This window comes from Gigantopelta aegis, chromosome 4 (genome assembly GCF_016097555.1).
Source record: "Gigantopelta aegis isolate Gae_Host chromosome 4, Gae_host_genome, whole genome shotgun sequence".
NCBI classification, from domain to species: domain Eukaryota; kingdom Metazoa; phylum Mollusca; class Gastropoda; order Neomphalida; family Peltospiridae; genus Gigantopelta; species Gigantopelta aegis.
In genome coordinates, this window is record NC_054702.1 from 30,279,041 (window position 1) to 30,297,366 (window position 18,326).

An 18,326-nucleotide genomic window follows, 5' to 3' on the forward strand; every position below is an offset into this window, starting at 1 on the left:
CTCTTTCTTTCCAGCTCTTTAAACTTCAAAGTCAGGTTGAAGCACTGGAAGTTGGATTTTCAGAAGCTTTCAAGAAGGCAGCTTTAAAACTCCATAACCTGGAGAGTCGTGGGTTTGAGCTGCCTCACAAACAAGCCTTGCCAGGACAGCTGAGCATCAAATCTCTGGGCAGTGTGGCTGCTGTCGGGGTGGCGTCAGCCTCTCTTGTAAATATCACTGATGATCTGCTCTCACTGCCGGACATTCCTCAACCAGCTGTGCCTAAAGGTCTGGCGTCTGCTCCAGACCATGTCAGACGTCTCTTCAAGGATGCTGACAGCACCGAAGCCATTCTGCTGGATCTAGTCTGTACGTCGTGTCAGACATGGGACCTGTGCAGCAAACTGTTTGACGTCATGAAGACCAAATCAGACTTGTCTTCCAGTGGTGGAACAGGCAGTGGTCATGGCCGTGAGAGCGTTGCATCCAGTCACCAAGACAAGAGGTCGAAGTCTGAGGTGAAACTGAAAGGTTTTAAGGAATTTAAGCAGCAGATAAAGAATTTGATTTATTCTGATCAGGAAGAGGATGGTGGATTCAAGGCATCAAATTCCGAGACCAGAACACTGTGTTCAGTTCCAAAACACAGTCTGGAGTATCACCTCACCAAAGCCACATGCCCACTGTCCTCCCATGAAAATCTATCATTCTACCATGCATGGAAGGACATGAAGGAGTGTCTGGAGAAAGTCCAGCTGGCGTTAATGAGTGTTGATCAACTAGAAAAGGTTGACAGTCGGAGTCTTCTGTCGGTGTCACCAGCTTCACCACCGAGAACCTCTCCACTGCCGTCCCCAAAGTCCCCGACTCAGAACCAGAGACTGTCTATGATGACCCAGAAGAAAGGTCCGCTTGTACTGACAACCGCAGTCAAACACCTCATCAGTACAATGGAGACACAGGTTCCTCTTGGTGGAATTGTATACCTGCTGAAAAAGTGAGTCCCTTGGGTGTTTGTTGATTTGCTGTGCTAGTCAGTGATTTGAATCGGTGATATATTTCTTATTATTACCCATATGGTTAAAAATATCCTTGGTAGACCTGGAGTTGAGAACAGATTTGTAAACTTACCCATGGGAATCATGGGAATCATGAAATTTACCATTGGTCTGTCATCTTGTATAAACCTGAATTACATTTTCAAATTGTTGGTCAATCCCCAGCCAACATTATAATTGAGAATAAATATTGTTTAAACCACTAGAATGCCAAGTGGGACGTAACAGTTCGACGTCATACAGTGATGTCATCGATTGGCGCACTACAACTTTACAGGAAAGTCAACCAAATGAGTTGAATTATATAAATTAATATCAATTATGGGTAATAAATATGATATTAAACTCGCTATCATTTTGTATCATGTTTATGTCCGTCTTGACATAATGTTCATTGTAAAGCTTATGACAGTTGAACATTATTTCACTCGGGACATAAACATGATATAAATGGAAGCTTGTGTAATATCTTATTATTAGTCCCTTACCGGTCCAACTGGAGGGGACTATAGGTTTTATCTCTGTCCTGTCTGTCCATCTGTCTGTCCTACATAAAGTTTTCCGGATGTTTTTTCCCAATGCCTTACAATATTGAGCTGAAATTTTGTGTGTAGCTTTATCATTTACTGTTACAGATCAACTTTGACTGTCATGGCACTTTACCCATATTTGACAGAGTAATGACCCTTGAACTTAAGAAACACAAAAAAACAAAAAACAATTGTCAGTGCCTCAAGATACTGATATGGAATTTTTTAATATAGCTTTATAATGTACATTTATTGATCTAGTTTAACTTTCATGGTTATTTACCCATTTTCAACGGGGTTATGGCCTTTGAACTTAGGAAATAACAAAAATGTGTTACGCCCAGTAGCAGTACTTTCAAAAAGATTGTTTTAGTGACTGTTTAACATAGGTTTGACTGTACTTTAAAAACTGGGGTCAGTGATTTGAAGACTGCTATTGTGTTACCGGTATATATAATTATTATAGTAAAATACTACCATATTAGTTTTTGGGCAGCTGAGACAGTGTCTGTTATTATGTTTTCTATATTTCCTCAATGTGGATGTCATACATGTTTTTATTATGTGTTTTACAGGCAGACCTCAGATAAACATAATGACAAGAATTACCTGCAGAGTCTGTATGATCATGTTAAATTGCTGGCGTTCCTGGTGGCAGAATGTGAATGCAGAAGTAAAGGTAAACATTTGTTTACGGTAAATATTGTTAATTCTAATTCAACACATTTGTAAGAATGAATCTGATTGGATCTCTGCTAAAAATTTCAGAAGGTAAAATCACTGATATACCGGTCGCAAATTTTCTGGCAGAAATACGTCATAGGTTAATCAAAGAACAAGGTTGTTTTGTAATGACGTCATAAAGACAATTTCTGTAGCGTTCATATTACGCACAGATGTCGTTAAATACTGAGAAGTTTTTATGTCAGAAATGAACATATTATTCTTTATTAGTCGTTATCTAATCACGAGAGCTGATTAAATATGTCAAATTACACATCTATGTTCAAGCTACTCACTGTCCGACCACCCATCGTCTGTTAATGGGCTGCCCAATGACATCATCAAATGGTGACGTTTATATGCTTATTCTTACTAAAAATGTGACAATTTCCTATTTAAAATCAACCAGCAAACAGTTTAATTAGAATAGGGATAACCCTACTGTGTTTTCCGATTTGCAGACGTATATCGGTGGTTAACACAGTAGGGTTATCCCCAAATTATAATTTATTTTAGATGTCACACATGAATGATGTGTCCTAACTTGCAGTTTAAAGGGAGCTATCACTTTCACTGCCCTAAGACTAGTTCAATGAGAGTAATTTTTAGCTCCCCTTAGCATGTGAATGTATAAAGTATCACTATGGTTCCCCATAATCTAAGTTAGAGGAACAATTAATTACTACCTTCAATTGTTTTTATGTCGAGGTCTGATATTGTGTTAATTATGATTCCTTCTATGGCCTGAAATGGCAACCATGAGATGGAATGTAGCTGAGTGGTAGAGCATTTGCCTAAAGTGTGATAGATCACAGGATCTGTTGTCTGAGCTGTGATAGATCACATAGTCAGTTGTCTGAGCCCATAATAGGTCACTTGATCTGTTGTCTGAGCTGTGATGGGTCACTTCATCTGTTGTCCGAGCTGTGATGGGTTACTTGATCTGTTGTCCGAACTGTGATAGGTCACATGAGCTGTGATAGGTCACTTGATCTGTTGTTTGAGCTGTGATAAGTCACATGATCTGTTCTCTGAGCTGTGATAGATCACATAGTCAGTTTTCTGAGCTGTAATAGGTCACTTGATATGTTGTCTGAGCTGAGATAGATCACATGACCTGTTGTCTGAGGTGGGATGGGTCACTTGATCTGTTGTCCAAGCTGTGATGGGTCACATGATCTGTTGTCTGAGCTGTGATGGGTCACAAGATCTGTCATCCTTGATGAACTTTTTTTCCTGACCCAGTCAGTGCCTCATGATATATGCATTGTCTATGAGGACGTACATATAAAAGATCCATTGCTGCTTTTCAGTAAGAATTATCTGTATGCCAGTGACAGTTTTTCACTCTCTTAGGCAAGTATCAAAATGACCATCAAATAGCTGTAGTTTAAAATGTGCTCAAATGTTGTTAAAAAATATTCCTTTTCATGAGATAAACTCATCTTTTTTAATGAGTCTTTTATTTTCTCATAACACATAGCCAGACACTGCAGTATACCAGTAAATTCCCAACATTTCTATTGATGGGAGTCAGTTGATGATCTTTCACAGGTTTTACTTTTAGCTAATTAATTGGAGCATTTTATTATTTCTTTCTCTTTTTCTTTTACTAATAGACACATTTGTTGTTCCTCAAAACTACTTCAAGATGTTACAAGAGGGACCAGTTGCCATTCTAGGTCGCTTAATGTTTGTCAAGAAAATTATCCCGGCCCGGTAAGTATATTGTATAGGAATTGTTATGTGTTAGTAGGTTGCAGACCTGTTTATTAAATGTCTCGATCAATTCAGTATGTTATTTATTATGTAACAATTAGTTTGCACCTTTCATATGGTCTTGTAAATAGTTGGGGCTTTTCATGCAAAAAATATTGTGTTGAATGTTATGCAGTTTGTGACAGGGTTAGCTCTACCACTTGCAAATTCACAAGTTGCTAATTTTGAATGAAAACAACTTGATTTGACAGAATGATTTTATGTATTGATTAATAATGATATTATGTTGGAAAATAACTTTCTCTAAATGTTTTCTCTAATTTTGTGAAATGTTTTACTCACCAAGAGCTAAGCTAGCTCTGTGTGCTGTGTAATTTGTATCTTGAGTGGGGCAGGACGTAGCCCAGTGGTAAAGCGCTCACTCGATGCGTGGTCAGTCTAGGATCGATCCCCATCGGTGGGCCTATTAGGCTATTTCTCATTTCAGCCAGTGCACCACTACTGGTATATAAAAGGCTGTGGTATGTACTACCTTGTCTGTGGGATGGTGCATATGAAAGATCCCTTGCTGCTAATTGAAAAGAGTAGCCCATGAAGTGGCGACAGCAGGTTTCCTATCTCAATATCTGTGTGGTCCTTAACCATATGTTTGACGCCATATAACCGTAAATAAAATGTGTTGAGCGCATCATTAAGTTTTGATGTTGAGACTTTCTCTTTTGTAGTATTTTGCTTTTAAATGTGTTTTTGTTTTTGTTTTTTTAGGTTGGAGGCTGTAGCTCAGAATCTGAGTTTAAACTTGACACACATCATCGTCCACAGCTGCTGTCCTCGCATCCCAAGCAAACATCTTCCATCTATTAGACCACAGAATGGTATGAAATTTGTTCATATGATCATAATCAATTCCAGTGAAACCATAGACAAAATTCCTCATTCTGTTTGAGAAAAGATCACATGGAATGTGTCTCTAAATACTTCTTTAACCTAGTAACTGGAAAACATTAAAAAGTACAGACCCTAATTTCTTAGGTACATACCTTTTGTGTTTTGTATTTTGAACTGCTACAGACACCAGAATGACCAAAATATATTCGATTTGCTAAATTAATAATTTAAGTAAGAGGTTACAAGTAAATTGTAAATTTAAAGGCTTTAAAAAAATGTAATATTTTACACTGCCCAATAACGGGGGTATTTTTTCAAATATATGAACAGAACTCAAATTAACATTTTATTATAATGTTTTAATTTTTCAACCCATATAGTTTTTCTTTTCTTGTTTTTATTTTTGTCTGCAGAGAATGAACATTTTGGAACCAAAGTTGTGTATAACTCGGGACCATGTACTACAGTAACAGGAAGTAATCTGGAAGTTCTTGTTCAAACGATTCTCACTCGATTGTTGAGCTTTATGAAAGGTACTGTTTCAAGTAACTCTATACATTTAGCTGCCAGTTCATATTTCTTTATTTTTATGAATAACCAGTTTTATACAAAACTAGCTTTTTTAAACCACATTGACAGATGGTTTTTATTTTCACTATAGATCATCTGTTACAAATACTTGACCAGATTAAACAACAACGTTGAAACTAACCCAGAACAAGTCCCAGGATTAGTCTGTTTTATATTTTATGTTTTTAGTAATGTTTAAGAGTAATGAAAATACCTGGCATTGACTATATCTTCTTAGTATTTTCATAAATGTTATAATATACTTTTAGTATAATTGATGTGCTTGTATTAGACCTTTTTTCATTCCAGCCAGTGCACTATGACTGATATATCAAAGGCCATAGTATGTGCTGTCCTGCCTTTGGGATGGTGCATATAAAAGATTCCTGGCTACTAATGGAAAAATGTTGCGGGTTTAATCTCTTGAAAAAAAAACCTATGTCAAAATGACCAAATGTTTGACATCCAGTAGCTGATGATTATTAAGTCAATGTTCTCTAGTGGTGTCATTAAACAAAACATTTTTTGCTGGACCTTTAAACAAAGGTATTTATTTGTAAACTGGTGTTATAGTTTTGTTTATTTATATATTAATTTAAATATGTAATATCAATTTCTTACCACATTAGTATTTAGGGCTGTAATTAGATTAGACGGCAGTGGGAAACCAAATTGAGGCACTGTAATATAGGGTGTTCATCTGATAAAAAAGGACACATTTAGTATAGCCCCTTGTAAAAATATTTTAACACATAATTTTGAAGTGGGTTTAATATGTTCTTGTTTCCTGAATTTTCAGACATTGCAGCAAAATCCAATGCCAAAGGAATTTTTGATATCACATGCGCCACAATGGCCACTGAATTACCTGAATATGCTGAAATCATCTCCTTGACAAAAGAGCTCCAAACTGCAGATTTGACGTTACTGCATTCAAGGGAGGCCACTTTGTGCTTTCTGGCCAACCTTCAGAACCTTATGACCATACATCAACACCTTCACCTTGTCTGGTTGAAACAACAATCCCAGGTTTGTAGAGATTTAGTAATAAGGGGCTTGGGTTTACTAAACTGTACACAAGCTGTACAAAACTGTTCTTCAGCGTTATTCTTTGTAATTTTGTTGTTTAAGTCAGGCCTGTGCCACACCTGAGCACTCACCAGGCTGTGCCACACCTGAGCACTCACCTGGCTGTGCCACACCTGAGCACTCACCTGGCTGTGCCACACCTGAGCACTCACCTGGCTGTGCCACACCGGAGCACTCACCTGAGAAGTTTGGGTCATAGGATTGAACCTCCTCGACAGACCCATTTTCTGATAGGGTTTTTCCCCTATCCCAACTAGTGTCCAATGACTTATATATCAAAGGCTGTGGAATGTGCTGTCCTGTCTGTGGGAAAGAGCATATAAAAGATCCAAGATTACTAATGAAAAAATGAGGCAGGTTTCCCCTGACAACTACATGTTACAATTACCAAATGTTTGACATCCAGGAGCTATGCTCTAGTGGTGTCATTAAACAAAACAAACTAAAGTTGAAAGTTTGTTTTTCGTTTAATAACACTATTAGAGCACGTTGATTTATTTATCATAGATTGTTGGAAGTCAAACATTTGGTAATTTTGACCTATAATCTTAGAGAGGAAAACAGCTAAATTTGTTCCAAGGGATCTTTTATATACACCATTCCACTGACAGCATAGCACAAACCATGACCTTTGGTATACCAGTCGTAGTGCACTGGCTGGAATGAGAAATAGCCCAATAGGCCTACCAATGGCAAAACAAACTCTAACTTTGTTGTTTGATTAAAAGCTCACAGTAACCTTTCACTTTTCAAGACCCTGCAACATTTGTTTTCCAGATCTTGTATCATTCTTATCCCTGATCTGTGGTTAAAATATTATTCATGGGAGCTCACCCTTGCTGACTTTAATTAACCCATGAAGTTCTGTTAAAAAAATATTCATCATTATTTGTGGTTTACATTTGTTTCTTTCTCAGGTTTCTTGGATCGATCCCCGTCGGTGGGCCCATTGGGCTATTTCTCGTTCCAACCAGCGCACCACGACTGGTATATCAAAGGCTGTGGTATGTACTACCCTGTCTGTGGGATGGTTCATATAAAAAAAACCTTGCTGCTAATTGAAAAGAGTAGCCTATTAAGTGGCGACAGTGGGTTTCCTCTCTCCATATCTGTGTGGTCCTTAACCATATGTCTGATGCCATACAACCTTAAATAAAATGTGTTGAGTGCGCCGTTAAATTAAACATTTTCTTCTTCTTCTTCTTCTTCTTCTTCTCAGGTTTTAACAGAGTCTGATGGGAGCAGAAGGATGATAGCCAGAGATGTTCAGGAATTGTGTCCTGTCTCGGCAATTGACAACATCGTACAGCTCCAACAATTTGCTTACAGAGTTGGACAGTTGGGTGTTGTCAGGTTTGTGTAACATAAACTAAATCAAGGGTTTAATTAGGAAGTATAATTTCAGAAACATTGTTTTGTGGTTTCATTGTCAGTTGAATTGTTTTTATACATACCTTTTTAAGACAAGACTATCCTAGTTGGACAGATCAGTGGCATGGGTGGGGTTTTTTGTGGTTTGCTTTTCTGTATTTTTATTACCGTATTTAATGGATCCAACTTTTAAATTATGTCAATGTATGGTTTTCATTTTTTAAATAATATTTTACTATAAATGACTCCTACATTTGTAATACTATTTATCCTAGATGTATTAGAATGAAAAAACAAACATGGCAGGGATATAATATAAGAAATATTATTAATTAAAGTAATTTTATGTCTCGGTTATAAATATTTAGGAGAAAAGTAAGTTTATTGCATTTTGACACAAATTGTTTAATTTAAAAAAATGTATATAGATATATAGTGATTAATGCATGTAAGTTCCAATGATATTTATATTTACTTACAGTTTGTTTGATTTGAAATTTATTATAAATCACCATGATTTGCTGCCACCAACTCGTTGGAAAAACATTCTTCACCAGTCTGTCTCATGTGAGTTGCTTAGAAATAAAATAAGCTTTCATTTGCTTTTTGGATATTTTCCATTTCTCTTATCTTTCGTATCAATTCATATAGGATCATCAAGTACAACTTGAGATGTTAGTATGTTGCATACCATAACTAGATCACTATGACCTACTTTTTATACATTACTGCACATCAAGCAAATCCTTGCCCAGGCTATGTCTTCCTTATCATTTATCAATAATGTATGTGCTTCTCCCTCAAACTCCAGATGGGTGCATCATGGGTTTCTTGTTTTTATTTTATTTTATTTTATTTGCAAAACACTTCTTTCTTTTCTTTAAATGAAGCTATTATTCATCTGTTTTAGTTAACTGACTTATTTATTTTATCAGTTTTTGTAAACAAAGTAATATATATCTTCTTTTTTTCTGGTTTTATTGAGATATATACATGTATCTTATTCTTCGTCACCAACTAATTTTGTATTTTGCAGAAAAATAATTGTGTTTAATAAAGACAATTGCCAGTAATTTAAATAATTTTTAAAATGACTAGGAATGAATGGAATTATTGTTTAATAAAAAAACATAAAATAAAAAAATGAATTATTTTCTATTCAGTTGTGGATTTGAATGACTCTTGGAGCAAGTTTTCCTCGTATTTTGAACCAAAGCTGTTGTTTGTCCTTGCTGATGGATCTCTGTCATCTCCTGCCCTACAGGTTTGTCTAGAATTCGGTCACTGGATACAGATTAACACAGGCAGAGCCCACAATAACATTTTATGCATTTACTATTTTTCAGTGAAACCCCTCAAAACCAGACCTTCTGTAACCCGGAATTCCTTCAGAACCGGACGTTTTTTGTGGCCCCCTTTTAAATATCTGTACAGAAGAGAACCTCTCTAAACCGGATACCTCTTAAAACCAGATATTTTACTTAGTTCCAAGGGTGTGCAGTTTAGAGGAGTTTCACTGTATAATAATTACCAATACTATACATTTGTATGCATAATATTTAAAATTGTTAATCCAAAATCTATTAACTAACATTATGGATATGCTAACATCACATATACAGTATTATGAATAGAGGAAAGTCTTGAATGTGATGTTATAGTTATTATGCTCCAATACTGTACACCATATGATTATACATGTACTACAATATAGTATCTGATCATATAATTAAAACATTGATTAACTTAAACTGTAACTGGCATTTGAAATTTGCTTTTAATTAATAAATGTAGCATTTGTTTTTTCACATTAAAAGTAGGAGTGATGGAAAGGTGTCCCATAATACTGGACTTAAGAATGTAATAATATTTTAAGACCAATGATAATACAGACTTAAAATGTTACAATCACAGAAGAAGATCTACTTTTATTTTCATTCTTGGAGAATGGTTTTCATACATTTATCCAGCCAGTGCACCACGACTGGTACATCAACGGCTGTGGTATGTGCTATCCTGTCAGTGCATATAAAAAATCCCTTGCTGCTAATCAAAAAGAGTAGCCCATGAAGTGGTGACAGCGGGTTTCCTCCCTCAATATCTGTGTGGTCCTTTACCATATGTCCAATGCCATATAACCGTAAATAAAATGTGTTGAGTATGTTGTTAAATAAACCATTTCATTTCATTTTTCATACATCTAATGGCCAGTAGCTACCCAGACAGTCAGTTATTCATTCAGTCACCAATTTGAAACCAGTTATGTATCAGTTTCACATGTTCATGTTTAACAATCTAATTAAAAGTACAAGATACCAACACGATGTCTTTAAGTTTGGATTTAGGTTTGTTTTCTGTGTTTAAGGTTCTAACACCAGAATTACTGAATGTTCAGCTGGGGAAAGCAACAAAAGATTTCCTACAGCATACAGTTGGAGTCAGCCTGGAAGCTAAAAGAGTGAGAAACATATATTTAGTGGTTACTTTGCCACTGTATAAAATGATAGAACAATATTTTTTTAAATAAAACCAACTGCAAATTTCACAACAGATTTCTTGGAATTTCACAACAAATTTGCCTACTAATATGACTTCTACTTATTTTGTATACACAATATTTTATCATCACAACTGTAAGTATTAAAAATTGAAATTTTATATGCAAAAAAAAACAACCCCAATAAAATGCACAACCAAAATCACAGGATATACACTCAGTGATATTCAAAGCAAGAAAAATTAACTGATGTTTGATTTTAATCATTAAAAGAGTTCTATCAGAAATATCACATAAAAAGAAAATTCACAAATACAAACACAGTGTTGTTTGTTTTTTCCAATCAGGTGATGATTCCAGCAGTTCTTCACTGGTACCGGGAAGACTTCGGTCGTGAGACAGAGAACAAGATTCAGATCAAACTCGAGGGTCTGCTCACCTTTGTGGCCGAACAGCTCCAGGCAGACAAGGCCACTGACCTCTATCAGCTGCTGGACTTTGACGAGGCACCAGAAAACCTAGGTATTTAGAGGATATTAAATGAGTTTCCATTTTGTATCATGTTTATGTCCTGAATAAAATAACTTTCAATTGTCACAAGCTTTATGCTCACAATCCCTTGCTGTTAATAGAAAAATGTAGTGTATTTTCTCTGAAGAGTTAAAACAGTTGTTCTTGTTTGGTAAAATTAAATAAAGTATGTTTCTTTTTTCCCCAGATATGTCAGGTGCGAGAGAGCTGCCATTTACAGTAAAAATCGACCCTCACTCCTCCGAGTTTGGCTTCGTGTTTGAAACGAGTATGATATCCACTGGAGTACAGACTCACAGACGGATATCTTCACTCCCGAAAAACTTTGAATGTTCCACTGACAGTTTTCTCCAGAGCAGCGAATCGGGATTTGTGGTGGAGAAATCGGCATACCAGCTGACCCCTGTGACCTTGGACTACGTGAAGAACGACTCTTCCCTGGTGGCGACGCTCGTCAGTCTGGTGTGTGCCGACGAACTTGATGATATCGACCAGCATCTCGAAGACGACCACTTCCTGGCGGAGAGCGCTAAGAGTCGCAGTACCAGCATCTCCGACATCAGCCTGGTGGACATTCGCAGTTACAGGTATCGGGGCTAACCCTGTCCATTGTCAAATTAGCCATTGCTAATTTTAATACAAAGTGGCTAAAACATTCTGTGGAGCACGGACCTGTCAAGTAGTCCCATACAGAAATGGAAATACTGCGACTTCACCATTCATCTCATCATCATCCATGTTTGTAATGTCCAAAATACAAACAAAAATGTCTTTGTCTCTCTCTGTGTTAAAAAAAAAAAGGTGGGCTACAACATTCAGTATTTGGCTAATAAATTTGTCTTTAAATTAGCCACTTTTGAATAATTTTAAAGAAAATACTGTATGTATGTAAAAATTGGTTAAAACTAAATTATTTCCATCGTGAGCCCTGGGTAGATGTTAGATTTGAGAGAACAAGTGGACATATACAGGCATCAGTTATTTTTGAAGGGGCGGAGTGTAGCTCAGTGGTATAGCACATGACTGAGGTTCAGTGGGTCACAGAATTAATTGTCTTCAGTGGACATGATTGCTTTTACATCCCAACCAGTTTCTCATGACTGGTATGTACCTAGTCGAAGCACAAGCTATGAAATCGTCCCATTTTCACTGCTAGCTCTGGGTGAGCAAAATATTTCACCAAATTGGCCATTAAACTTCAAAAATTGCAGCAATCAACAGTTATTTTCTAAAAAATGTCAGTTATTACATAAAATAATTTAGCCAAATCAAAATAAAATTTGCCAACTGCTTTCAAAATTCTCAATTGGTGAATTTGGCGAGTATCGGAGCTAGCCCTGTTTTTTTGTCTAAATTATACTGTGCTCTGAATCTTTTCTTCTGCTTTTTCTTTCATTGCAACTAGTTATTTTAGGCATGGTGTTAAATTTTATGTGAGTTTTCTAGTTAATTCCATGCAATTCTTGTCATTTATCCGTGTAAGTGTAAATGTCCTATAACCTATAATAACCATTTATTTATTAAACAATGTGTTAAGAGGCCATTCACAAGTATCAACATCCTTAAGAGTATACAGACCATACTTTTGAGGGTGTTATCCACGTCTAAAACATACATTAAAAATGTCCATATTATAAGGAATATTTTGCTCAACATTTTTGTTTGTTTTAAAAGTGTACACAGGTATTAACTTCCATCCTTCTTAGAATGCAGTTTATTCTCTTTTCAACTTCCTGTTATCAAAGCAAACATTTAATTTTTTTATAATTTTTTTTTTTTAATTATGATGTTTTTAATAGTTGTTTGTGATCAATTACTTTGTAGGTATCAGAGACTAACCGAAGACTTTCCAATTCTGCAACGCCATCTGTTGAACTACATAGTTCCTCTTGCCGCAGTTGACAAACCCGAGCTGTTGGTTGGGGATGAACCAATCCTTAAGTTTGTTACCAACGAGATTGACGACACGGTCAAAGTGTGCATGCTCAGCCTGCACGACAGCATTCAGTTCCAGGACGTGATGGCTAACACAATCAAACGCGCCTGCACCCAGAACAACTGGGCGGCCGTTCTCAAATTATTCCACTGCATTCCCGAGATGACAATGAATGACAAAAACGACTGGCAGATCATTCATGATTTTGTCTTGGGTTGCTGGGCAACCAGAGAAGCCAAGCTGAACCCAGACAGCGCCGAACTGCCGGATATGTTGAAGAAATTCTACTGTCATGATACGCAAGCGAGAACTGTGTTAGCCATCTGTGATCTTATTCCAGAGGATCATGGTATAGACATGATAGAGGCTTGCCTGATACATTCTCTCAGTGGAAACCTCACAGAAACCTTGGAGTTAAAACTAAACTATCTAAGGATATATTCTCAGGTAGATACAAGCTGTTTTCTATGTACAAAGAAACTCCTCTAAACCGGACATGTTCGGGTCCAAGTAAAATGTCCGGATTTAAGAGGTATCCTGTTTACAGAGGTTCTCTTCTGCACAGATATTTAAAAAGGGACTATGAAAAACGTCTGGTTTTGAGAGAATTCCAGTTTACAGAGGGTCCAGTTTTGAGAGGTTTCACTGTACTATATAATATGTGGTGGTTACAAAAACAATATGATACAAAGTTGTTTAATTTGCTACTGGAAGTTAGGGTATACGGCATGCTAAGGGCCAAGTTGAATATTATTGGATTCTTGTAAGTAATAGATAATTTGTATGCAGTACATGCATTTCCTAACTTTTGTAAATGGTTCTTCATAATGTATTTTTATTCATACTACTATTATCAGAACTTCCATGTAACTTGTTAAATCTATAGTGTAAAGTTTTCATCAACCTTGTATTTATATTGGGAATTTACCAAAAAGCTAAATTGATGACTGCATACTATTTGTTGGGTGGGTGGGTGGGTGGTGGTGTTTGCATTTTATATAGCTAAAATAACATGCATTTTGCTATTAATATATAAAATAAATTCTCCAACTTGTTAAGCAATGTTTTATTGATGACCAGCTTAAACCCTACAATTAAAGTATGTTACATCAAATGGTATTGTTATTTTTATCAATTAGATCACAGACAGTGTGAAAACCTTGCAGTTCAAGCTCTCCACCAACATGTCTGAGTTTATGAACACCGAAGACATGAACTCTATGAAGATGCTTACCTCCATTCTGGAGCGATTCACCGACTGGAGGATCATTGTTAGGGTCACAAGGTCATCGCCAAAGGAAGTTCTCGAAGTCTTGATCAAAACAGGGGACTTTGAAATTGCCAAAACATGGGCCAATCTGCACTCGTTGCCTGAAGAAATAGAGTTGGTAAGATATGAACAGTTTATTTCACAAATCCTATATATAATTATATGATATATATTTGAAGGGTCCAAGGGAATAATCTATGATGTCACACTTTTGGCTATTTGATATTTTGTATTTTTAAAGGTTACAACTCTGCAGTTGTGGAATATTTATACCTAAGCAAGCAAGATTTACCAACAACTTTTAATGGCCTTCCATAATTATGGGTTATTCTATTATGCCATGGTTACCTTTACATATCTGACCTTGACATGTGTGACCTTTATAATATGGATTATCATTTTGGACATGATAGGTTATTCCTTGGACCCTTTATTTGAAGAAAAACATAGTTTTGCTGCCACAAGACATGCAGTTTAACATCCAGTTCAATGGGCATGGATCACATTTTAATGAAAAATGTATGGTCAACTGTCCTGGACAGACAGCCCAAATAGCTGAGTTCAGAACAGCATGCTTAAACCTTAATTGGATATCTTGTTTGGTCGTAAGATCAAAACCTATCAGGTAGCACTAAACCAAATAATTTCCGACTGGGTCAAAGTTCGAGATGCACCGAAATTTTGATAGAGAAGTGAACACCACAAGTCCTGTGATTAGTTATATATATGAGTGTGTTGGTTGTTAAAAAAAAATTAGTTTCATCTGGGCTAAAAATGTATGCAATTTTATTTCATCTAGTACCACTGTGTCAAGTAGCCTTTTGCTTGGAACATGTATGGGGTACCTATAATAAAAAAAAAAGTACTCAAATTTTGTGCGAAACTAGGGGTGTTGTAAAAACATCTGGTTATACCAAAAATTAGCCATGAAAGGTACCATTTTCTTCAGTTAATAGGTAGGGGTTGTAGTACTAATATTTATGTGTCATAGTTTGGTTGATATATTGCATATAGTGTTTTTAAGCACAAATGTTAACATGGTCACCTATGGGATTTATTTGGTATAATACAACCATGACAGGACTAATTTTCTGATTCATTTACCTCTCCCTCCCATTCTAGTCAGTGCCGCACGACTGCTATATGATTGTATGTCTTTTCTGTGCTGTGCTGGAAAAGTGCATATAAAATATTTTTTACTACTAATCTTACAGGTTTTTAGAACATCAAAAAATGTAACGGTTATTAAATGTTTATTTCAGGAGATAGATGAACAATACATCTTGACATTACTAGAGTCCAAGACACCTGACACTACGAGGGCATTTGAGGTATGGATTTTTCACCAATTCGGTTATCTGCATACAGATCTGGGGCCTAATTCACAAAGCTCTATTAGGCTCTGCTAGACAACAAAGCATCCTTTTTGCAAGCCATTTAGCATTGCACTGTGAGATCGCAAAGTTGCGAATGTTTAGTGAATTAGGCCCCTGGAATGTGGGTTCTAGGGTCTGTTCCAAATTGATCACATAAAGGAGTGTATTTCTTGGTTTAAAATATTTTCTCCATGTCATTGGTTCTTTATTAGTGTTAACTATGTTTGCCATTTTTGCAATTATAATTCATCAATAAATGGTTATTGAGATTACATACAAATGTGCTTAGAGATAAATTTGACAGTATTCAAGACTGTACATTTATGATAAATGTTTGTTTAAAATCTATGTATCTATGTATATATATATATATATATATATATATATATATATATTTATATATTTTTTTTAAATTTGATTTATTTAAATCTTGGAAAACAGGCTCAGTTCTTCCTATCTGTATATGAATAAAAACAGCCACTGAATTTTGTCAATGTTTCATTAATGTATTATTAACAACATCAGAAGAAGACTGAACATAACCTAGTACTGCAGTGTTTAAAAGCAAGATAAACACAGTTCAGGTAAAAAAAAAAATGTTAAAATTGGTTGTGGAAAACTTTAAGTGACAAATATACTTGTTTTTATCTATGATATGAAAGTTTGTTAACTTGTATAATTTTATGTAATTAAGGTCTTGGAAAACTTAAAGAGGCACAGCTCTACCTTGTGTCTGTCTATGTGTGAAAGTCTGCTTGGGAAACTGACAGACTTTAAGGACATTCAGTTTATAGCCAGCTACATACTCAACACGTTTAAAACTGACTTGAGTGACGAAGTGACAGAGGCACACAGACTTCGACTGATTGGAGCAAAAGTAAGAAACATATATTCAAAATAAATTATGAAAGGGACTATCCTGAGTTTGCAACCATTGTAACATATTTTCAAATAATAAATAATTTTAACAACTAAAGCTAAATCTTGAATACAGTTTTGTTGTTTAGAATATCAGTTTCAGTATATCAAATGTGTTTCTGGTCATTCTATTCCTTCTCCTTGGAAAGTTTCCTTACTAGGATTCTGAGCCTCTCCAGCCCAGTTTTGATTTTGGAGTTTGCTTCTCCTAGACAGTTGTCTTTCTTGACTCACGTCCTCTATTTGTCCTGTCCTTATTAGTCTAGTCTCTACCATTTGATCTGTCCAGCTTGGGTGACCCTACCAGGAGTTGATGCAAGCTACCTCACCCCGTCAAGGAATGGACCACGAGATAGGGTCATTCTATTGTTTGTTGTAGCTCAAATTTCATCTTATTTTGTAATATAAATTTGTGTTATATGTATGAAATGATGTAGAGGTAAAAAAAAATATTTCGACCGCTGGTCATGCTCTAAAGTTTACTACACCCAAAATAGTCTAAAAGCTTCACATTTGAATGAAACAAAATTCATGTTGCATTTTCCATCCTCAGAAATTCTAAATATCTTTGTATAATTGTGTGTGCGGGGTTTATTCATTACATTTTAATTTCATTTTAGTTCTGCTCTGTTTAGTAGTAATTTATTGATAAATAATTATGTGTATGTCATGTGCTGTAAATTTTACTTTCATATTTGTATAATAGTTATCTTTTGTATTACATTTTTATTGCATTTTAGTTTACAGTAATTACTAGTAGTTTATAGCTACATACATACATGACATGTGCTCTGAAGTTTACATCATACAGTGATACCTGTTTAAATTGGACCCTGAACATATTGTAATCTTGTCAAAACTGGCCAAGTTTCATGGTCCTGAATTTTCTAAATTTTAAAATATAATGGTCTAAACACCAGATCCTGTCTCAATCAGATAAATAATAGGTCTCCACCGTGATCCAGTTTAGACAGGTCTCACTTTGTTCAGTTTACTGCATCTTTGATTTAATATATTTTTAATTTTCAGGCTCTACTGTGTCTTCCACGTGCAATCAGGGGAGAATACTCTTATCTCATCACCTGTCCACATCTGATCCTTGAACAGCTCTTGATGAACATGAAAGTAGGACATCAACATTTAATTTTTGTGGCTTTTTTATTTTGATAATCATTTAACAATTGACTGTGCAATTTATTTCCATTATGTGCGCTGTAAGATTCAGAAGTGTGTGGCAATGAAATTTAAAGGTTAATTAATTATTTGTTCCGGCCTCGGGGGTGTCGTGATTAAGCCATCAGACATAAGGATGGTAAGTACAGGGTTCGCAGCTTGGTACCGGCTCCCACCCAGAGCGAGTTTTAACGCCTCAATGGGTAGGTGTAAGACCACTACACCCTCTTCTCTCTCATTAACCACTAACAACTAACATATACTCTTCAAAAGAAGAAACGCAAAACCACATTGTCGTAACATTTGGAGAATTGATTTAATTATTGAATGGTGAGTCCGATAATTACCAAATGTTGCAGGATTGTTCACAATTCACTCTAGTCCATTGTGAATAAGTGATAGGACACACCGTCAAGGTCATCTGGAGTCAATACCGGGTGTGGCCTCCGCGTGTGTTGACAACTGCCTGGCACCGCCTGCCCATTGAAGCAACCAGAGTACGGATGACGTCCCGGGGGATGGTGGCCCACTCGGCCTGCAAGGCTGCTGCCAGCTCGGGCAGGGTCTGGGGCTGTGGTTGTCGCTGTCGGAGGCGTCGGTCCAACTCGTCCCATAGATGCTCAATTGGGTTCAAATCCGGTGATATCGATGGCATAGGAAGGACATTAATGTTGTTGTTCTGTAGGAAAGCCGCTGTG

The 18,326-nt window shown here is 36.2% G+C and overlaps 1 protein-coding gene across 1 annotated transcript in view; it reads left to right on the forward strand.

Moving 5' to 3' along the window:
* The window catches only part of LOC121370353 (zinc finger FYVE domain-containing protein 26-like), a 53,881-nt gene that overhangs the window by 14,252 nt on the left and 21,303 nt on the right, over positions 1-18,326 (forward strand). Inside the window, exons 10-26 of the mRNA XM_041495515.1 lie at positions 15-976; positions 2,143-2,246; positions 3,910-4,009; positions 4,775-4,884; positions 5,311-5,430; positions 6,267-6,496; positions 7,776-7,909; positions 8,409-8,494; positions 9,091-9,191; positions 10,293-10,385; positions 10,772-10,946; positions 11,143-11,542; positions 12,780-13,338; positions 14,031-14,279; positions 15,424-15,492; positions 16,232-16,414; positions 17,485-17,580. Coding sequence (XP_041351449.1) covers positions 15-976; positions 2,143-2,246; positions 3,910-4,009; positions 4,775-4,884; positions 5,311-5,430; positions 6,267-6,496; positions 7,776-7,909; positions 8,409-8,494; positions 9,091-9,191; positions 10,293-10,385; positions 10,772-10,946; positions 11,143-11,542; positions 12,780-13,338; positions 14,031-14,279; positions 15,424-15,492; positions 16,232-16,414; positions 17,485-17,580 — 3,771 coding nt within the window. The remainder of the gene's footprint in view (positions 1-14; positions 977-2,142; positions 2,247-3,909; positions 4,010-4,774; positions 4,885-5,310; positions 5,431-6,266; positions 6,497-7,775; positions 7,910-8,408; positions 8,495-9,090; positions 9,192-10,292; positions 10,386-10,771; positions 10,947-11,142; positions 11,543-12,779; positions 13,339-14,030; positions 14,280-15,423; positions 15,493-16,231; positions 16,415-17,484; positions 17,581-18,326) is intronic.